We start from the raw sequence: 22929 nt of genomic DNA on the forward strand, positions 1-22929 counted from the left end.
CTGCTGGGCTTTTTTCTGGCAAAAAAACCCCCTGGTGTACACCGTATAACAAATATTTATGTTGATATTATTTTATCTGTTGTAGCTTGGCCTTTGTAACATTATCGGTATATTTTGGGTTAAATGTGTTTCCCCTTTTTCTTCGTCAGTATAAGGCAGCTTCATGCATTGTTCAGTATGAAAATATAGTAAATTTTCCACCAATATTTTTAAGGATGTAGTTTAGCATGCTGTAGTATCCGGTATCAGGAATATATTTCAACACACATTCACGCATAGAAACATAAGAGCTGGAAGGGAGCTCGAAAGTCATCTTGTCCAACCCCTTTGCACAATGCAGAAAATTCACAACCAGGGCGTGGTTTTTTTTTTGTAGCAGGAGCTCCTTTGCATCTTAGGTCACACACCCCTGATGTAGCCAATCCTTCAAGAGTTTACAGTAGACCCTGTAAGAAGAGCCCTGTAAGCTCTTGCAAGATTGGCTACTTCAGGCGTGTGTGGCCTAATATGCAAAGGAGTTCCCGCTATTGCTGCAGACCACTTGAATCTAAAAACACAGCTGTGTATTAGTTTTGATGGGCAATGAGAGCGCAGATTTCTCTGTGGCGTGCATTCTATCGCTGCTCAATGTCTTTCCTTTTCTGTACTTTTGTACAGTAACAACACTAATGAAGTGGCAACATGAAACATGTCTATTATTGTAACTAGTTCATCGGATGCTGTGTGACTAAACAACAATGAGCTCTGTGGAAATTGAAAATTGTTTTTTACTATTATTGTGAAATTCATAAGTAAAAGTACGGTCGCCTATATATATATATATATCACGGTTATGTTTTGTGTTTCTTGTAGAATATTCTGGTTTTGACAGGGGGGGGCTGTGGAGCAGGAAGTCGGAGCTGTTTGCCCTCTCCTTCTCCCCTCTGTACCATCAAGCATCTGAAGATGTGACAGACAAAATCCTGGACTGGTTCTCTTGACAGACGACCACTGTGAGGAGAAGGTGGAGGCTGGTGAGGGAGTCCCCAAGCCACCCCCACGCCTGCTGCTCCTCCTCTCCCACTCAATACAACATGTTGCCCCGAGGATGGGAGGCATACAGAGCTTTTCAGGGGGATGGGACAGCCAGCTTGTAGTGCAAGAATGTTTTCTGATGTTAACAATGGTCAAGGTTTGGGCTGCTTTGTGTGCTTTGTGTGGAACGCCTGCAAGGTCGCTGTAGGAGTATACCAGCTATATTCTCTTTCCTGCCCACCATGCGAACGTAATTATCGCTGAAACTGCAGATCAGCCCTAATTGGTTACCGTGAGTGCCCATCACTGGTTTTGACGGGCTTTCCAGAATGGACTTAGATCATTATTATTTATTAGATCATTATTAACTTAACTTAGATCATTAAAGTTATTGTTTTAGAATTTTAATAGAATGAATGAATCATCAAATTGGGATGTCATTGGGTTTTCTCTAGTTACCCCATGAGGGTCCCTGAGGCATAAAAGGAATTATACATGTGTAACACCTTGCCTAGCCTAGCGCCCGGAGTCGAGAGTCTTTGTTATGCCTGAAAACCTCCTGACTTGAATCTGTTGTGCAGCTACCTGACAACATCTGGACAGTGGACTCTGTCTGCGGGTAAACTATGCCGCACTGTTTAGCTAGATATAATTTACAATGTCTTTATTTTCGTTGGCTCACATATCAAATGCTATTATTATGCCTACTCTTTAAATACATTTCCTTAATTAAGTTACCTTTTGTTGTTTGCTCTTTGCAGTCACAGCAACTTTGCCAAAACTTACCCATTAGCCTGGGAGTGCCGACTACCATTTTCTGTAAAATCACCTAGGGAACTCCTTGCTGCAAAAGAGTGGCTTGGTTTTCCTTACTTTGTCTCAATGAGGCAGAGGTTTGCTCTGTGCTAGGGAGTGACCCAGCCTGGTGGCAGCCTACTCTCCCGCTGTTTCAGGTTTGCAATACCAGGCTTTATGTTTTAGGCTATCTGCTAACAGCTCTGTCGGCAAAACTCGGCCTAAAGGTTGGCAGACCCTGTTACACAGCTGCTGATTCCTGATGTGCTACATGAGAGGCAACCTCCCCCCCCCCCAGGTCTACCTTCTGTGCTGGCCCTCTGGCTCTTGAAGCTCTCCAGATGTTTGCTTCTGTAATGCTGCATCTGCCCTCAGCAGATCCAGCGTCTCCTTCAAAAGGGCGTTCTCCTTCTTGAGCCCGCAGATTTCAGCCTGGCATTTCACCACCTCGTCCTTAAGAGACTCTACCTGATCCTGGTTTTTTTCTTCCTAAGAGGAAGAAGAGAGGCGTTTGCGAGAGTGCAGGATACGGCAACCACCTTTCACGTAGCAAACACGGACAAGGAACGAGACCCAGTTTTTGGACCTTCTGTTAGACCGTGGGATTGACTGAGAAAGAATCCATTTGAGAAAATGCAGCTATATCAAGTGCTCTGTTGCACTGAAATGATAATGCAGCATCAGGGCTGCAGATATGCCATGATTCTGTGGCACTCTTCAAAGGAATGTTGCAACTTAGTCTGCTTTCTAATACTCAGCTTTCATTTCACAACAAACCCCCTCCCACGTTTCTAGCCCTTACAGGTGCAAAGGTATGTATGAAAGTTTGTGGAGAATGTCTAGTGAAATCTCAGATACCAAAGGGATTGCCAAATGGGGTCTCAAAAGGTCCTTCAATGCTCTTGCCCATCTGCAATTAGCAAAAGCCAGAACAGTTGTGCAAAGGAGGTAATTTTGCAACTGGATTTTTGCTATTTGTTAGTGAAATTCCAGCTGCAAAATGTATTATTTTGTGTAGTGTGAATGCACCCGTTGGGGGTGAGAAGCTGTCTTAGGTCAGCAGGCTGTCTGTAAGCAAGTGCCTGTGTGAGGGAAATGTTGCTATCCAGCATGGGTTGTAGCTCATTAATGATGCATTGATCTGGCTTGAGTTGTGATTTGTAGGTGTCTCGGTTGTGATCTGAAGGTGTCTCGGTTGTGATTTGTAGGTGTCTTGGTTGTGATCTATAGGTGTCTCGGTTGTGATTTGTAGGTGTCTTGGTTGTGATCTATAGGTGTCTCGGTTGTGATCTGTAGGTGTCTAGGTTGTGATTTGTAGGTGTCTCGGTTGTGATCTATAGGTGTCTCGGTTGTGATTTGTAGGTGTCTTGGTTGTGATCTATAGGTGTCTCGGTTGTGATTTGTAGGTGTCTTGGTTGTGATCTATAGGTGTCTCGGTTGTGATTTGTAGGTGTCTCAGTTGTGATCTGTAGGTGTCTCGGTTGTGATCTATAGGTGTCTCGGTTGTGATCTGTAGGTGTCTCGGTTGTGATTTGTAGGTGTTTTGGTTGTGATCTATAGGTGTCTCGGTTGTGATTTGTAGATGTCTTGGTTGTGATCTGTAGGTGTCTCGGTTGTGATCTATAGGTGTCTCGGTTGTGATTTGTAGGTGTCTCGGTTGTGATCTGTAGGTGTCTCGGTTGTGATTTGGAGGTGTCTCGGTTGTGATCTGTAGGTGTCACAGTAGTTGTTCCAGGGAGCCCCTTGCGAATAGAGTGGTGTGTTGCAGAACGCTGCTCAGCTGCTGTCTTTTAATGAAGATCAAAAATGGAAATGAAAGCCCTTCGATTAGGTAGGTACTCCCAGAGCTTCTTATATTAAATTGGGAGACACATGTCACTTTTGAAGACATTTTTTGTCGCTTTAACGTAAATTTAAATAGGTTGGAAGCATGCAGTTGATGCTTACCAAGCAATCAAAGTCTTCATATCGTATTGAGAAGCTAAAGGTGGGTTATTGGGGTTTTTTGTTGCTATGTCACTGAAATGCTTTTTAAACAGATTTTGAATTTACACAGCACATTTAAAAAATTTTTTAGCACTGATCATACATATGTCACCACTGATCGTATGTAAACTGTATATAGGCCTGTGTATGGTCAGTGTTTCTTTCTTTACTAGTCAACTCATTTGACCTAAGGTCTCAGGTCAGGCCACACTACAGCACCACCATCATTAATTGTCACGGTCAGATATTCGACTGGTGGACGGTTCTGCAATTCAAGATCCAGCCAAGTTCTTGGAAATTGCAGATGCACTTTCACAGGATCCTTGCTGTTCCAAGCAACACTGTCTTCTGGACCTGTGCGGGTATTCTTTGCTCAATGCCCAGGAGCTCCAAGGAGGTGGAGCGGCAGTGGCCCAGTGGTGGTTGGGCGTGCGCACTCTGAGACGCTGTGCCACTGGGCTCACAATGGAGAGAAGGTGTGGACCACAAGCTGGGGGTGGCACCTTCCCTGAGGAGCCAGCCTGGCTGAAGAAGAAGAAGAAGATATTGGATTTATATCCCGCCCTCCACTCCAAAGAGTCTCAGAGCGGCTCACAATCTCCTTTCCCTTCCTCCCCCACAACAGACACCCTGTGAGGTAGATGAAGATATTGGATTTATATCCCGCCCTCTACTCCGAAGAGTCTCAGAGCAGCTCACAATCTCCTTTCCCTTTCTCCCCCACAACAGACACCCTGTGAGGTGGGTGGGGCTGGAGAGGGCTCTCACAGCAGCTGCCCTTTCAAGGACAACCTCTGCCAGAGCTATGGCTGACCAAGGCCATTCCAGCAGGTGCAAGTGGAGGAGTGGGGAATCAAACCCGGTTCTCCCAGATAAGAGTCCGCACACTTAACCACTACACCAAACTGGCTCTCCAACTGGCTGCTACTACTTGCTCTTTCAGAAGGGAGACTGCTGCCACTTTCTCCAGCTCTGATGAATAGTCAACAACAGGAAGTTTTGGAGATCATTCGCTCACAGGGTTGGGCAATTCGGAAGTGATTCGACAGCACTCAAAACACACATGATCAGTAGTGACTTACTTAGAAAATTACAAAAGAGTGCCGCAGTGTTCTTTTTTCACCAAGATATAAACAGAAACGCCCCGCTATTCCCCTTAAGTGCTAAAAGGCCATCTAGTATCGAAAGCAGAATCTGTACCACCTGCTCAGCAGTGGCGCGTTTCGGTGAAGAAAGAGCCGGAAGCTTGCCTGTTGCTTCTTCAGGACCGTCACGCTCCTCAGCTCCTCCTGCAGTTCGTCTTTTTCTTTTTTGTGAAGGATGCAAGATGCTCGTTGCTCCGCCAGCTCCGTTCTCAGAGAGTCTAGAAACAACGACAAGCTTTCAGGAGGTGGAGAAGGACAGGCAGAATTGGGGAAATGCCTTTAGGGTGAAACAGTTTTATGTTCTAGCAGACTCTTAAAAATGGACACTGAGAGAGAGGAAAACTCTTTTGCAACTGCATCCCGGGTTCCTCTCTAGCTGCGCATCGATGGGAAGAGGTACACATCCCATTTGCATAGCAAGATGCACCCAGACAGTTCCAGTGGAGTCTATATGAGCACCCTGATGCAGGTAGAAATGTACATTCAGATGCAAATTGGGGTGCACTTATCTGTGACCGTTGTTCAATGAGACGCCACCTGTGGAGTTGCACCTGTGTTACTGTGCCTGCACAAGCCTACTATGGAGAGATTCTGAAACTCAAAAACTCCAGAGGGAGCGCCTTCTCTCTCCTCTATGCTCTTTTGGACCTTTTCCTCAGTTCTTCACTGCTGCCATGGGAGAGAGGAGGAGGAGGAGAAGATGATGATGATGATATTGAATTTATATAGAATCATAGAGTTGGAAGGGACCTCCAGGGTCATCTAGTCCAACCCCCTGCACAATGCAGGAAACTCACAAACACCTCCCCCTAAATTCACAGGATCTTCATTGCTGTCAGATGGCCATCTAGCCTCTGTTTAAAAACCTCCAAGGAAGGAGAGCCCACCACCTCCCAAGGAAGCCTGTTCCGCTGAGGAACTGTTCTAATGGTCAGGGAGTTCTTCCTAATATTGAGCCGGAAACTCTTTTGATTTAATTTCAACCCGTTGGTTCTGGTCCTACCTTCTGGGGCCACAGAAAACAATATCCTGCCCTTCACTCTGAACCTCAGAGTCTCAGAGCGGTCACAATCTCCTTTACTTTCCTTGTGAGGTGAGTGGGGCTGAGAGAGCTCTCCCAGAAACCGCCCTTTCAAGGACAACTCCTATGAGAGCTATGGCTGACCCAAGGCCATTCCAGCAGACTGTCACAGAAGTGCATTGGTTAACAAAGGTAATGCAACTATCTCATGACTCAGAAGATGAAGAAGAAGATATTGGATTTATATCCCACCCTTCACTCTGAATCTCAGAGCGGCTCACAATCTCCTTTATCTTCTCCCCCCACAACAGTCACCCTGTGAGGTGGGTGGGGCTGAGAGGGCTCTCACAGCAGCTGCCCGTTCAAGGACAACCTCTGCCAGAGCTATGGGTGACCCAAGGCCATTCCAGAAGCTGTAGGTGAAGGAGCGAGACATCAATCCCGGTTCTCCCAGATATGAGTCCACGCACTTAACCACTACACCAAACTGGCTCTCTCAGCGACATAACAAACCACGGGAAAGCGGCTGAAGAACCAGAGGAAAGGGAGAGGAAAGCGACACAGCAATCAAGGCGCAATTCTCCAATTCCCTCCTTGCTGCCAGGCAGCAAGACAATATCACAGTCTCACTGAGGGTACCTATCAACAGCGACTGTTGCTGCCATCTCTTCTCCAGTTCACTCTGCAAGGCCTCTCTTGCCTTCTCTTCCTGCCTGCAGGACTCCTCCTGGGCCTTGCAGCTCTCCGTAGACTCCTTCTTCCAGTGCTCTTCAGCCTCCTGAATCAAAGGAAAACAAGGTCTGGGACTTTTTTTTTTTTTTGTACTTTCAGTGTTGAAATTAATCAAAGGCTGTTCACTGAAGTTTACAGAACAAAGCTTTGAGTCCAGCGGCGCCTTTAAGACCAACAAAGTTTAATTCTGGGTATAAGCTTCCCTGTGCATGCACACTTCTTCCGATGCAGTCTACATGGACGCAAACGTTTATACCCAGAATGAAACTTTGTTGGTCTTAAAGATTCCCCTAGACTCAAACTTCGTTCTACTACTTCAGACCAATACGACTGCCCAACTGAATCGACCAAAGTAAAACTTCCAACACTACTATTGAACACTATATGCCTGTAGCTGAAGATGTAACTAATCATTTCAAATAAATACGTGGACTTCCTAACCTTCCTGACCACTTCTCCATTCCCGATCAAAGTCCTCCCTCTGGTCCAGTCTGTCTTCCAACACCTTCAATGTTTTCTTAGCCTCCCAGCAGGCGCCTCCAATTCGAGGTCTTTGCTTTTGTCTGCCCCTGTTCTCTGAGCGCCCTCCTCTTTCCCTCTCCTTCTCTAAGATCCAAGCTGCTGAGGAAGGTAGCCAGAGATCCGCCTGCCTGCGTTGCCCCACCCCCTGTGACAGAACACTGCCTTTGCCAATGGCTGCCAAAGGGTTCAATACCGGCCCACAGAAAAACTTGGTATATTACAGTGTACATTGGGGGTGTCAAACATGTGGCCCGGGGGCCAAATCAGGTCCTGGAGGGCTGCTAAGCCCCCAAGCAACTGGCTGTCATCTGCTTTCTTCTCCCTCTCTCTTGCCTCCTTCTGCATCGCAGCTATTTGCCAGGCTTGCTCCATCGCAAAGGAGCTGCAGAGCAAAGCTATTTTCTCCATTGGCTGAGGCTCCTCCCTTGGGGAGGAAGGGGGGGGGAGGCAGAGCTTGCTTTGCCAGGCTTTCTCAATCGCACGGCAGAGTTACTGAGCCAAGCCCCTCTTCCTTCTATTGGCTGAGGCTCCTCCTCCTCCTGGTCCCCTTGGGAAGGAAGGAAAGAGCCAGAGCTTCCTTTGCCCAGTTCCCTGGATCCCATGGGAGAAATACAAAGAAAGCACCTTTAAGACCAATGAATGCTAAGGTTTTAAGCATGTTTTAAGTTTTAAAATATATATATATTTAATTGTGTTTGTCTGTGTCCTTTATAAAGTTTATATCTCTGATACTTAATCTTAAATAGGTACACACATAGCCCGCCTCAAACCCGGCATGACCCAGCCCGACAAGGTCTCATTTATGTCAGATCCGGCCCTCATAGCGAATGTTCAACACCCCTGATGTAGATGATAAAAAAAATAGTAGATTTACAAGGAAAGACTACAAAATGAAGTGTGAGAAACAGAAGTCTACAGTAATAGAGAAAATGTTTCCTGAACCTGTTTGCAAGGGCATTGGGCTCTCTGTAAAAAATAAGGACACAAACTTTTACAGAACACAGCGGTAGAATGAAGTATGAATCCAGGGGCACCTTTAAGACCAACGAAGTTTGATTCTGGGTAGAAGCTTTTATGTACACGCCCACTTCCTCAGATACACTGAAACAGACTTTCTCAAGCCTTGCCTGGAAGGGCTAGTTAGATTCAAGATGCATAAGTAACTGAGCGATAAGTGCAGCTAAGAATGGATTAAAACAAGCTGGCAAGACCTGTAAATGGCAGCAAATCAGCACACAAATAAAAGCATTAACAAACAGATGTGATAACTAAGTTTGAGTCCAGGCGCACCTTTAAGGCCACAGTACAAAGAAAAAATGCTGTGCTAGCTCAAAAACAGTGCATTACACTATATCAGGGGTGGCCAACGGTAGCTCTCCAGATGTTTTTTGCCTACAACTCCCATCAGCCCCAGCCAGCAAAAAACATCTGGAGAGCTACCGTTGGCCACCCCTGCACTATATAATCATCAATGTAAAATTATAATAATTTTACAAACTCTCACATACCCATTCCCATAATACAAAATATCCAGAACACGAAACTCTTGCTTATACCCAGAATTAAACTGTGTTGGTCTTAAACGTGCTACTGGACTCAGTTCTATTCAGGGCTTTTTTTGTAGCAGGGACTCCTTTGCCTATTAGGCCCCACCCCCCTGATGAAGCCAATCCTCCAAGAGCTTGCAGGGCCAGTTTGGTGTAGTGAGCCAGTTTGGTGTAGTGGTTAAGTGTGCGGACTCTTATCTGGGAGAACCGGGTTTGATTCCCCACTCCTCCACTTGCACCTGCTGGCATGGCCCTGGGTCAGCCATAGCTCTTGCAGAGGTTGTCCTTGAAAGGGCAGCTGCTGTGAGAGTCCTCTCAGCCCCACCTACCTCACAGGGTGTCTGTTGAGAGGGAGGGAGATAAAGGAGCTTGTGAGCCGCTCTGAGACTCTTGAGTGGAGGGCGGAATATAAATCCAATGCCGCCTTCTTCTTCTCTTAGTACAGGGCCTACTGTAAACTCCATCTTGTAGGCTGTAGATTGACTACATCAGGAGGTGTGTGGCCTAATATGCAAAGGAGTTCCTGCTACAAAAAAAAGCCCTGGTTCTATTGCTGAAGACCACCTGAATCTAAAAACATAGCTGTGTATTAGTTTCGATTGGCAATAAGGGCACGGATTTCTCTGTTGCGTGCATTCTATCGCTGTTCAATGTCTTTCCTTTTCTGTACTTTTGTCTAATCCCTTGTCATCTTTGGAAGTCTTGACTGAGTGCAGGTATATAGCAATGGGATTTTTTTTTTTTTAAGCCCCAGGAATCTTGTTGCCTGAACACTTCCGATTCTCAACTTCACCCAAGCTAATAAATCAGTTGTTGGCATGGTGCCCATTGTGTGCATTCCCAGTTTCTCTCACCAATCCCCACTGAGTGGCACTGTAGGCCCTTGATTCAGTAGGAAGGCCGAAACAGACAAGACAAAGTTTGCGTATTTGTCTGTCCCCTTCCATTCCCCAAATCCAAACTGCAGACTGGTTTGCCTCACAGCCGCCCTGGGAATGGAGGCGGGGTTTAACCCTTCAACTGCCACTTCGTTTTGCTATCTGCTCTGCAGTTGGCTTTGTAAAGGAGAAAAGAGGCATCCTTTTCAAACCCTCCTCCCCCAAATGCTAATAACAGAACTGGGAGGCTTATTCAAGCAGCAAAGCCCAGGTGAGGCTGAAGGGTTAAACCGCTTCTTCTGCATTGCCCCCAGGCAAACTGAGGCTTCAAGAGCCTGCAATTGGTATTTTATGGATGGACCAAGATGCTTGATCTTCATCTGGCCCAGGGGTGGCCAAACTGCAGCTCGGGAGCCACGTGTGGCTCTTCCACACATATTGTGTGGCTCTCAAAGCCCCCACCGCCCCATTGGCTGGCTTGGAGAAGGCATCTCTCTCTTTAAATCACTTCTCCAAGCCAAGCCAGCCAGTGTCAAGCATTGATATTTCAATCAAACGATTCAAAGTTGATACAATTGCTCATTTTATTGATAATCCAGTACTGCCTCAAGGGACGACAACTTGAGAGTGGTACAAAGAGTCAGAAAGCATAGTGTTTTAAAGGATACTTCAAAGGTAACAGTTGAGATAGCTGTAGGTCATAACATGTGCCTGTGAATTGCTACAAATATACAAAGAATACTATCATGCGGTTAAGTCTTCCCTGGTTCCCAGACATTCCTTGACAAGCAGGATGAATGAGAACTAGTTGGGGGAGGCGCCTCCTTTCTTCTATCATCAACGTTACTTGCAAGCCCTACAATTCTACCCTAAGGTGGGAAAGTATAGCCAGGCGCAAAAAGACAGCGGGGGGGGGGGGGGTGGTGGTGGTGGTGAGGGAACAGTACTCTTTGAAATGTAACAAGGGAGAGGGGAACGGTTTACAGTAAGAAGAAAAGAAACTAACTTTAATAACTGTATGGTTCAAGGCTCAGAAATAACATGCTTGACAGCCAGCAGCTTGGAAAATGCATTTAAAGTTAAAGTTGCTTTTTTCCCACCTCTCCTCCCCCATCTATTTGCCTTCCTTCCTTCCTTGTGACTTTCAAACTTCTGACATTTGTGTCTTGCAGCTCTCAAACATCGGGCGTTTATTCTTATGCAGCTGTTACAGTTAAACAAGTTTGGCCACCCTTGATGGGGCCTATCTGAGTGCTCGAGGCTGATCTAGCTTGCTATCAATCCACTAAGTTGCTAAACTGGAAATTTGTTCAGGAAGGGAAAAGATCATCCTGTATCCTCCTTTCCATTCTGTCTGCATTTGCCTCCTCTGCGGTGGTTAGTGAGAAGGAATGGGCTGCAAAGGACACTGAAAGTACAGCACAACTTCAGTGAATGGAAATCTATCATACCAACATTCTTTCACATACATTAAAACAGGTCAAGGTAGTCCCCTGTGCAACCACCAGTCATTTCCGACTCTGGGGTGACGTCGCATCACAACGTTTTCACGGCAGACTTTTTTTACGAGGTGGTTTGCCGTTGCCTTCCCCAGTCATCTCCACTTTTCCCCCAGCAAGCTGGGTACTCATTTTCTCGACCTCGGAAGGATGGAAGGCTGAGTCAACCTGGAGCCGGCTACCTGAACCAGCTTCCGCTGGGATCGAACTCAGGTCGTGACTGCAGTACTGCAGCTTTACCACTCTGAGCCACTCTGGGCCACATTACATGCTCTAAATCTTTTTCAATCCCAGATCACAGGTGTTTAGTGGTAGACAAATGTCACATCTTCTCCCAGCCGCTTGGCATAGAATTGATGGGAGCTCTGCTGCTCAAATCATAAGCCCCTGATTAAAAACGAAACCCAGCCCCGCCGCACAAATCTGACCTTGAGCTCCTGGTTTTTGCTTTCCTCCAGGAGATTTAGGGCGGTCTGGTGAGAGGCCTCCAGCTGCGCTTTAACATCTTGGCTTTGCTTCACGACGTCTTCAAGTTTTTGCAAGAGCTTTTCCTTCTCTGCACCGGACTGTCGCTTCTGTTCGTAAAGGGCTCCCTGGAAACCGCTTGCTTGCTCTTCTAAGGTCTGCTTCAGCTGCGCCACCTTCATTTCAGTGGGACATAGATACGAATGACTGCGTTGTGTTGCAATGACTGCACCATCAGAAGCCCTTTAAAGCAGGGGTGTCAAACTCACTTGTTATGAGGGCTGGATCTTACATATATGAGACTGGGCCGGGCCGGGCCGGGGGTGTACCGTTTTAACATTAGGTAGCAGAGATATAAACTTTTTCAAGGACACAGACAAACACGACTCAAATAAAACATGCTTCAAACATTAGCACTTGTTGGGTTTTAAACGTGTTTTTCTTTGTATTTCTCCCATGGGATCCCGGAAACTGGGCCAAGGAAGTTCTGGTCAGCTCTTTCCCTCCCTCCCCAGTGGATCAGAAGGGGGAGGAGCCTCAGCCAATGGAGAAAATTGAGGTTTCGCTCCTTAGCTCCTGTGCAATTGAGCAAGCCTGGCAAAGCAAGCTGAGATGCAGACGGAAGCAAGAGAGAGGGAGAAGGAAGCAGACAAGAGCCAGTTGCTCGGGGACCTGAGAGGAGCCCTCCGGGGGCCTGATTCGGCCCCCCAGGTTGCACGCTTGACACCCCTGCTGTAAAGTGTGCCTTTATCAAAAAGAGACTACAGTTTATAACTGTGAGCTTTGAAAGTGTTATTTGCCGGCAAGCTAGGCTCAGGTTTTCAATGGATATGGTAGGCTGCACGGTCAGGATTTCCCACTTTTAAAAATCAGTGAACAGTCCCCCTTTCCCCACGGTTACTTTGAAGACAAGGTAAGGAGAGCCGGGGTGGGCGGTGTCTGTTCAACCCTTCACTCCTCTATTGTTTTCCCAAGCTAAATCTGCCTGATCCCCAGAGCTGCAATTAGATCTGCTGGTGAATCTCACCATAGGCATGTCTTTTTGCAAGGGAAGCAGCCAGAGAAGGGAGGGAGGGAGGAAGGAAGGAAGAGACAAGAGGGAGGGAGGAGGAAGGAAGGAAGGGAGAGACAAGAGGGAGGGAGGGAGGAAGGAAGGAAGAAAGGAGGGAGGGAGGGAAGGAGGGAAGGAAGGAAGGAGGGAAGGAAGGAAGAGAGGAAGGAAGAGAGGAAGGAAGAAGGGAAGGAAGGGAGGAAGGAAGGGAGAGACGGGAGGAAGGAGGGAAGGAAGGAGGGAAGGAAGGAAGGAGGGAAGGAAGGAAGGAAGAAAGGAGGGAAGGAAGGGAGAGACAAGAGGGAGGGAGGGAGGGAGGAAGGAAGAAAGGAGGGAGGGAGGGAAGGAGGGAAGGAAGGAGGGAAGGAAGGAAGAGAGGAAGGAAGAAGGGAAGGAAGGGAGGAAGGAAGGGAGAGACGGGAGGGAGGGAGGAAGGAGGGAAGGAAGGAAGAGAGGAAGGGAGGGGGAGGGAGGAGGAAGGAAGGAAGGGAGAGACAAGAGGGAGGAAAGAGGGAGGGAGGGAAGGAAGAGGGAAGAGAGGAAGGAAGGAGGGAAGGAAGGAAGAGAGGGAGGGGGAGGGAGGAGGAAGGAAGGGAGAGACAAGAGGGAGGAAGGAAGGAGGGAAGGAGGGAGGGAAGGAAGGAAGAAGGGAAGGAAGAGAGGAAGGAAGGAAGAGAGGAAGGAAGGGAGGGGGAGGGAGGAGGAAGGAAGGGAGAGACAAGAGAGAGAGAGGAAGGAAGGAGGGAGGAAGGAGGGAGGTAAGGAGGGAGGGAAGGAAGGAGGGAAGGAAGGAAGGAAGGAAGGAAGGAAGGAGGGAAGGAAGGAAGGAGGGAAGGAAGGAAGGAGGGAAGGAAGGAAGAGAGGAAGGAAGGAGGAAAGGAAGGAAGGAAGAGAGGAAGGGAGGGGGAGGGAGGAGGAAGGAAGGGAGAGACAAGAGGGAGGGAGGAAGGAGGGAGGGAAGGAAGGAAGAGAGGAAGGAGGAGGGAAGGAAGGAGGGGAGGGAAGGAAGGGAGGGGGAGGGAGGAGGAAGGAAGGGAGGGGGAGGGAGGAGGAAGGAAGGGAGAGACAAGAGGGAGGGAGGGAGGAAGAAAGGAGGGAAGGAAGGAGGGAGGGAAGGAGGGAAGGAAGGTGGGAAGGAAGGAAGGAGGGAAGGAAGGAAGGAAGCTGAGAATTCAGAAAGTCTGTTACACCTATAGTTAAAATGGTATTTCAATGTAATAATATTCTAGTGCTAATTTTTTCACACCCAGGGAAGGGTTGTGTGAGTCTGCTTCCTGGGAACTGGGGCAGGGAAACCTGCTGTGTGGGAGCCCCACTGCAGCCACACCAGCAATGGGGAAACCACAAAATGTGGCCCCTTGTCGGAAGACACCACCTTTTGCCTTGGCTCCTCAGTCTGAGAAAAGCAGGCTCCTGGACTGTCTGCCCTCGCTTTATGCAGCCTTGGTAGAAGTTCCGCAGGCTCTCCGGCAAGTGCCCCTCCCAGTGGGCAACCTTCGAGTCCCCCACGTGTCGTCACAAAGGCTACTGGGAAGACCTCTCTCTTCTGGATGGCAACAGGATCCAAGCGCTGCTCTCTCAATGCTACCTTTGACCTAGGCAGGGCCACGGAAGAGGCAGCGTGGTGCAATGATCTGAACGCTAGACTAGGATCTGGGAGACGCCAGGTTCAAATCCGTACTCTGCCCGGAAGTTTGCTGGGTGACCTTGGGCCAGTCACGCACTCTCTGCCTAACCTCCCTCACAGGGTTGACAGAGAAGAGAACGATATATGGGAGGGGTCCCCATTAAATGAAGCAAATAAATAATAATAAGGCCAAAAATAGTGTGCAAGATAAATCCATCCGTGAGGGACACTTTCTTTAGCCAGGGCAGACAGACTTCTCTCCCTCCAGTTATGACAGAGCTCAGTACAGGCTGAAAAACCACAATGCAGAGTCTTTGTGAGCACCAATTCTACTTTGGGAGCTGCTGGCATGAAAGCTGTGAGCTCCTGCATCAATTATTGTGCTCGGGGGGCTATTTTTCCGGAGCTAAGACAAAAAGGTGTGAGCTGGAAGCTAAAAATCTGTGAGCTAACTCACCCTCACTCAGCTTAGGGGGAACGCTGTCTCCAACTGGTAGCTCATGAGGTACCAGTCACTTGTCAGCCACTGCAGGGTAGCTTGTGTATTCCCTAGAAAATCCATGAAAAGATCTGCTCTAGGTTTTAGACAAAATTTTCTATCTTGCAGAATTATCCTCTGTGGTGCTTAGTGGAGAGCTTCATTCCCAGTGCTCTTCTTATTCCTGCTCCTGTTTCCAGGACAGAAGAAAACTTGGTTCCCTCTAAGCCAGGGGTGTCAAACATGGAGCCTCGGGACCAAATCAAGCAACTGGCTGTCATCTGTCCCCCCCCCCTTGCTTCCTTCTGCATCACAGCTTGCTTTGCCAGGCTTGCTCAGTCACACAGGAGCTACAGAGCAAAGCCTCTATTTTCTCCATTGGCTGAGGCTCCTCCCTTGGGGAGGAAAGGGGGGGAGGCAGAGCTTCCCCCCCCCAGACTCTCTCAATTGTTCAGCAGAGCTACTGAGCCAAGCCTCTCTTCTTTCTATTGGCTGAAGCCCCCCCCCTCCCCCATCCCCTGGGGAAGGAAGGAAAGAGTCAGAGCTTGCTTTGCCCAGTTCCCTGGATCCCATGGGAGAAATACAAAGAAAGCACCTTTAAGACCAACGAGTTTTAAGCATCTTTTAATTTTTAAAATATATATATTTGTGTTTGTCAGTGTTCTTTATAAAATATATATCTCTGCTAAAAGGTAAAGGTAGTCCCCTGTGCAAGCACCAGTCGTTTTCGACTCTGGGGTGACGTTGCTTTCACGACGTTTTCACGGCAGACTTTTTACGGGGTGGCTTGCCATTGCCTTCCCCAGTCAGCTACACTCCCCCCCCCCCCCAGCAAGCTGAGTATTCATTTTACCAACCTCGGAAGGATGGAAGGCTGAGTCAACCTGGAGCTGGCTACCTGAACCAGCTTCCGCTGGGATCGAACTCAGGTCGTGAGCAGAGGGCTCCGACTGCGGTACTGCAGCTTGACCACTCTGCGAAACGGGGCTCCAGATATCTCTGCTGCCTAATCTTAAATAGGTACACGAATGGCCCAGCCTGACATGGTCTCATTTATGCCCTCATGAGTCTGACACCCCTCTAAGCTGTGGAGTCCTGTGAGCAAAAAGTCTTCATGGTGAGCTACTGGCATTAACGGTGTGAGCTCCTGCACAAATTAGTTTGCTCTGGGGTCATTTTTCCCGGGCCACGACCAAAAACGTGTGAGCCGGAGGCTAAAAAATGGTGAGCTGGCTCACGCTAACTCGGCTTCGAGGGAACACTGACGGGGAGGGAGAAGGGAAAGTCCCTCTGGATAGTTTGCATTATTCACAAGCAGCTCTCATTACAGAGACGCATCTTGCACGGAGCTGCGTTTAATTGCTTCGCGTCTTCTTACCAGACTGAGTGGGCCTGCTGCTGTCTGGCCTGCTCTCAGAGCGACGGAAGCTGCAGCTTATTTTAGGCCAGCGAAAGCAGCCAGCTGCTGGAAAGGAATCCAGAACTTCGGAACAGGAATCCCTGCGTCTGCACAAAGCGTTGCAGCATTGCCCGGTAAACAGATGGCACTGGGCACCCACAGATCGCGGGAGAGCTGCTGCTTTACGCTTTTACGGCCCGTGAAACAAACTGCAGTATAGCTTGCAAGGCTGGTTTCTGTGATACGGTGAGAGATCTGTGTCTGTAAGAAATAGCTCATCCTTACATCATTCCCAGCGTGGCGTAGTGATCAAAGGCGGTGGACTCTAATCTGAAGAACTGGAGGGGTTTGCTTCCCTACTCCTCCTCATAAGAACATAACAGAAGCCATGTTGGATCAGGCCAACGGCCCATCCAGTCCAACACTCTATGTCACACAGTGGCAAAAATTTTTATATATACACACACACTGTGGCTAATAGCCACTGATGGACCTGTGCTCCATATTTTTATCTAAACCCCTCTTGAAGGTGGCTATGCTTGTGGCCGCCACCATCTCCTGTGGCAGTGAATTCCACATGTTAATCACCCTTTGGGTGAAGAAGTACTTCCTTTTATCCGTTTTAACCTGCCTGCTCAGCAATTTCATCAAATGCCCACGAGTTCTTGTATTGTGAGAAAGGGCGAAAAGTACTTCTTTCTCTACTTTCTCCATCCCATGCATCATCTTGTAAACCTCTATCATGTCACCCCGCAGTCGACGTTTCTCCAAGCTAAAGAGTCCCAAGCGTTTCAACCTTTCTTCATAGGGAAAGTGCTCCAGCCCTTTAATCATTCCAGTTGCCCTTCTCTGGACTTTCTCCAATGCTATAATATCCTTTTTGAGGTGCGGCGACCAGAACTGCACACAGTACTCCAAATGAGACCGCACCATCGATTTATACAGGGGCATTATGATACTGGCTGATTTGTTTTCAATTCCCTTCCTAATAATTCCCAGCATGGCGTTGGCCTTTTTTATTGCAAACGCACACTGTCTTGACATTTTCAGTGAGTTATCTACCACGACCCCAAGATCTCTCTCTTGGTCAGTCTCTGCCAGGCTCCACTAGGAGCCTACTGGATAACCTTCGGTCAATCACTGTTCTCTCTGAACTCTCTCAGCCCCACATACTTTACAACAGGGGTGGCCAAACTTGCTTAATATAAGAGCCACAATGAATAAACAACAGATGCTTGAGAGCCACAAGAGATGGGAGGGAGGGAGGGGAAGAAAGCAACTTTTAAGTTTAAATGCATACTACAAGCTGCCGGTTGGCTTGGCTTGGAGGAGTGATTTACAGAGACTTTTCTAAGCCTGTCAGTGGAATGGTGGGGGGCCTTCAGAGCCACACAATATGTGTGAAAGAGGTGCAGTTTGACCACCCCCGCCTTACAAGATATCTGTTGTGGGGAGAGAAAGGGATTGTGATTGTAAGCTGCTTTGAGATTCTTTAGGATGGAGAGAAGTAGGGTATAAAAACCTACTCTTCTTCTTTCCTCTAGGAATCCAACCAAACTTGATTTGTAAATGGTATGTATGCGGACCAAAGTGAAGACTGATTTGGGTGTTCTTGCCGGGCTCATTGGAGCCTTGAGGACTGAGCTTGGGGACTTGGGAACAATGGGCAGCAGGATCCAAATCCCTGCTGCCCTGCTCCAATCACAGGCCCCCTGCTGGTTTGAATGACCCAATAACGTGCTTGCGCAGGAACCCAGAGTTGTATGGGCCCTGTTTGAGTGCAGCTCTATACAATGCAGTACCTAATAAAGAGCCACGGCCCTGAGGCGCAGAGTGGTAAAGCCCTTTGAGTGCAGCTCTATACAATGCAGTGCCTAATAAAGAGCCACGGCCCTGAGGCGCAGAGTGGTAAAGCCCTTTGAGTGCAGCTCTATGCAATGCAGCACCTAATAAAGAGCCACGGCCCTGAGGCGCAGAGTGGTAAAGCCCTTTGAGTGCAGCTCTATACAATGCAGTACCTAATAAAGAGCCACGGCCCTGAGGCGCAGAGTGGTAAAGCCCTTTGAGTGCAGCTCTATACAATGCAGTACCTAATAAAGAGCCACGGCCCTGAGGCGCAGAGTGGTAAAGCCCTTTGAGTGCAGCTCTATACAATGCAGTACCTAATAAAGAGCCACGGCCCTGAGGCGCAGAGTGGTAAAGCCCTTTGAGTGCAGCTCTATACAATGCAGTACCTAATAAAGAGCCACAGCCCCGTGGCGCAGAGTGGTAAAGCTGCAGTACGGCAGTCTGAGCTCTCTGCTCACAACCTGAGTTCGATCCTGGCGGAAGCTGGGTTCAGGTAGCCGGCTCGAGGTTGACTCAGCCGTCCATCCTTCTGAGGTCGGTCAAATGAGTCCCCAGCATGCTGCGGGGGAGTGTAGATGACTGGGGAAGGCAGTGGCAAACCACCCCGTCAAAAGCCTGCCGTGAAAACGTTGTGAAAGCAACGTCACCCCAGAGTGGGAAACGACTGGCGCTTGCACAGGGGGCTGCCTTTACCTTTTTAATAAAGAGCCATGATAACTCCCACCTCGCCTCTTCATTGCGTTGAACCCACTATATTATAACAAAATTCTAAGTCTCTGCCTGCTGCCAATTCTGGGGCCCCATCAGGACGAAAAGGACACACTTTCCCCATCAAGCCCTGACTTTAAATCCGCTCCCACCCCCTCAACCACAAAGCTGAGTTAATCCTGGAAGTGCCCCTCCATCAGCCAATGGGGTCTCTTGCCTGAAGCAAGCCCTCAGTGTCCAAACAGCTGAGGGCAATGCAGCCTACCCCATTTTATCCCCAAGACCAAGGCTTTTTTCCTGGGCAAACGTGGCAGAATGGAGTTCTGGAACCTCTTCGCGGAAACAAAATTCTCGTAAAACATTTTAAAGTTCATTAGGGGTAACCGTGTCTTTCTCCCTCACTGCCTTCTTGAGAGTTCTGGCACCTCTTTTTCCAGAAGGAAAACCCCGCTCGTGACAATCCTGTGCGGTAAATTAAGCCAAAACCTGACAAAAGGCCCAACGAGGTCAAACGGTGAGTTTCACTGCTCAGGGTCAAACGACACAAGATGTTAACAAGTTGGGTCTGGGTTCACCAGTTCTGACTGGCCTTCCCAGGGCTTCTTTTTTTTGTAGCAGGAACTCCTTTGCCTATTAGGCCACACACCCCTGATGTAGCCAGTCCTCCAAGAGCTTACAGGGCTCTACGTACAGGGCCTACTGTCAGCTCCAGAAGGATTGGCTACATCAGGGGGGTGCGGCCTAATATGCAAAGGAGGTCCTGCTAGAATTCCTTACAGGGCTCTTCGTACAGGGCCTACTGAGAGCTCCAGGAGGATTGGCTGCATCAGGGGGTGTGGCCTAATATGCAAAGGAGGATCTGCTAGAATTCCTTACAGGGCTCTTTGTACAGGACCTACTGTAAGCTCCAGGAGGATTGGCTACATCAGGGGGTGTGGCCTAATATGCAGATGAGGTCCTGCTAGAATTCCTTACAGAGCTCTTCTCACAGGGCCTACTGTAAGCTCCAGGAGGACTGGTTACATCAGGGGGGTGTGGCCTAACAGGCAAAGGAGTTCCTGCTGCATAAGAAAAAGCCCTGGATCTTCCCCACAGCAGCATTTTAAACACCTTTGGAGCCTTGAGACACCAGCCTCCAGGTTAGCCCTGAGGATCCCCTGGAATTCCAGCTCATCTCCAGACTACAGAGATCGGCTTCCTTGGAGAAAAGGGGTGTTTTGGAGGGTGTACTCTGTGGTCCACCGAAGTGGGCCAATTCGCCAAGACTTTCCCAACCTGCAGTTACCCCAATGGGAGTAACTGATGACGGATGAGAACACAGTGCCTCCCTCTCTCCCTCTGCATCGTTTTCCAAAATACTGGTGAGGAGTTATTTGCGTGCCTTTCCAGATGCTCATGAAATATTCTGAGGAACCAGGAGGGGATGAATTTAAAAACATAGAATCCTAGAGTTGGAAGGGCCCTCCTGAGTCATCTAGTCCAACCCCCTGCGCAATGCAGGAAACTCACAAACGCCTCTCTCACACACATCTCCAGTGACCCCTGCTCCAGGCCCAGAAGAGATTTTTCTCCATGTCTAGTGCGGTGCGGGATGATTCTTTATGCTGTGATATGTGGGCCATGCCTCTTGGAAGAAGGCGGTTGCAGAAACAGCAACAAATGTGAGCCCCGTTTCAATAACTCTCTGTGAAGGACTGAAGCTTGACATTTCATGCCATGTATAAAGTGATGAACGACTCCAGAGAAGATTTAAGAGTTTGTTCGGCACAAGATCTTTGAAGCACCGGCACTTGAACCGACCTGCGGAGCAGGCGAAGTTGTTCTAAGTATCTGAAGTCGGACTAAGATGTGCATTCATGAACTTTTAAATCTTTGATACTTTACTGACGTAAATTTGGATATTTGTAGAATTAAGTGTTGGTACTTATTATATTTTGAAGGGATATTGTTTGAAACATATCTACATTGTATTACTTATGCTTTGATTATTTATCGTTATTTTGCACAGGGTTTTTGGGGATAATTCTGCTATACATTCTGTGATACTCTAGGATTGATCCATGCCTAGAAAATGGCAAAAAAGAAAAGAAAAGAAACCTTTCAGGATCCCTGGCCAAACTGGCCTGGAGAAGAATTGCTGCCTAATCTCCAAAGAGGTGAACAGCATTTCCTGGGTGTATAAGGAAGTTTGGTGTAATGGTTAAGTGTGTGAACTCTCATCTGAGAGAACCGGATTTGATTCCCCACTCCTCCACTTGCACCTGCTAGCATGGCCTTGGGTCAGCCAGAGCTCTCTTATCTGGGAGAACCGGGTTTGATTCCCCACTCCTCCACTTGCACCTGCTGGAATGGCCTTGGGTCAGCCAGAGCTCTCTTATCTGGGAGAACCAGGTTTGATTCCCCACTCCTCCACTTGCACCTGCTGGAATGGCCTTGGGTCAGCCAGAGCTCTCTTATCTGGGAGAACCAGGTTTGATTCCCCACTCCTCCACTTGCACCTGCTGGAATGGCCTTGGGTCAGCCAGAGCTCTCTTATCTGGGAGAACCGGGTTTGATTCCCCACTTCTCCACCTGCATCTGCTGGAATGGCCTTGGGTCAGCCAGAGCTCTCTTATCTGGGAGAACCGGGTTTGATTCCCCACTCCTCCACTTGCACCTGCTGGAATGGCCTTGGGTCAGCCATAGCTCTCTTATCTGGGAGAACCGGGTTTGATTCCCCACTCCTCCACTTGCACCTGCTATCATGGCCTTGGGTCAGCCTCATAGGAGTTGTCCTTGAAAGGGCATTTGGTTTGATGGGTTGAAACACTGATCCCTCCCAGAGTGGTCCCCACAGGCTCCATGGCTTCTGGCACCCCTTTCCTTCTTCTCAAGACCAAAGAGTCCAGGAGGCATCATGTTAGTGTCTGCAGGGAGCACCCCTTCAGAAATAAGATGTGTAGCTTGCAACCTCCCAGTATTTTGTCGTGGACCACAACCAGTTTGGTGTTGTGGTTAAGTGTGCGGACTCTTATCTGGGAGAACCGGGTTTGATTCCGCACTCCTCCACTTGCAGCTGCTGGAATGGCCTTGAGTCAGCCATAGCTCTCGCAGAGTTGTCCTTGAAAGGGCAGCTTCTGGGAGAGCTCTCTCAGTCCCACCTACCTCACAGGGTGTCTGTCGTGGGGGAGGAAGATAAAGGAGATTGTGAGCCGCTCTGAGATGCAGAGTGGAAGGTGGGATATAAATCTTCTTCAATGTCTTCATAAGAACTAAGCGCTGAAGCAACACTTCTTGCTCTCCCACAGAACCAGCCTTGCTAGGACAGAGTAGGGGGATTTGAACCTGGGTTCACCATTTTAAAGATAAAACCTACCACTCTGTTCCAAGGAAAGCAGTTATCACAAGCAAAGTAGGAATCCAGCAGCACCTTTAAGCAGGGGTCATTTTGTAGAAAAATAGGTGGTGGAGCTCATCCAGGGATTGTTTTGCAGCTGCACCTTCTATTCAATGGAAAAGGTGAGCAGGAGGAGGGGGAACCATCAGAAAGGTACAGGAGCTATGCTCCTGTGAGCTCCTGCTGAATTCAAGGCCTGTCTTTAAGACCAACAAAGTTATAATCCAATGGCAAAATAGTGAAATTAACAAACTGAAAGAACATTTGGTCTGGGTAGCATTTGTCTGGGAAACCGATAAAACAGTAACATGTCAGAACGGGAGAATGATGGCGAGAGTGTTGTAAGGCAATAAAAGTTGAACCAGACTTGCAAGCAACAGAACAATTCACAGGCTGCCTTTATTACCTTATGACACTCTCACCATCATTCTAACATTGTACCACTTTGCAATCTTAACCACTGTCCACCAGCCATATGTAGCTCTGTTCACTGTTCCCCATTCCACTTTCTGAAGAAGTGGGCATGCACTCAAAAGCTGACATTCTGAATAAAACTTGGTTGGTCTTAAAGGTACTATTGGACTCCAGCTTTGTTCTCTTGCTTCAGACCAACACAGCTGCCCACCTGGATCCAGCTATCACAAAGGTATCAACACAGAACTCGCCACCGTACCTGAGCTTGCAATTCTGCCTTTTGGGAAGCCCATTCCTCCTGCAAAGGCTGCATTTCTTTAGCGTTCTCCTTTTGGGAACTTGCAAGAGATGGCTCCACTTCCCTTTTCAGTGCACTTCCAGAGTTTGACCTAGAAGCAGCAGCGGTCGCTTCACTGAGGACAAA

General features: G+C 48.3%; 1 protein-coding gene across 1 annotated transcript in view; it reads right to left on the reverse strand.

The window, feature by feature from the left end:
- The window catches only part of FAM184B (family with sequence similarity 184 member B), a 123562-nt gene that overhangs the window by 9773 nt on the left and 90860 nt on the right, over positions 1-22929 (reverse strand). The window contains exons 8-12 of the mRNA XM_060247277.1: positions 22765-22894; positions 11568-11780; positions 6601-6739; positions 5046-5158; positions 2114-2298 (exon numbers count right to left, since the gene is read on the reverse strand). Of these exons, the coding sequence (XP_060103260.1) occupies positions 2114-2298; positions 5046-5158; positions 6601-6739; positions 11568-11780; positions 22765-22894 (780 nt within the window). The remainder of the gene's footprint in view (positions 1-2113; positions 2299-5045; positions 5159-6600; positions 6740-11567; positions 11781-22764; positions 22895-22929) is intronic.

This window comes from Heteronotia binoei, chromosome 9 (assembly GCF_032191835.1).
Source record: "Heteronotia binoei isolate CCM8104 ecotype False Entrance Well chromosome 9, APGP_CSIRO_Hbin_v1, whole genome shotgun sequence".
Taxonomy (NCBI): domain Eukaryota; kingdom Metazoa; phylum Chordata; class Lepidosauria; order Squamata; family Gekkonidae; genus Heteronotia; species Heteronotia binoei.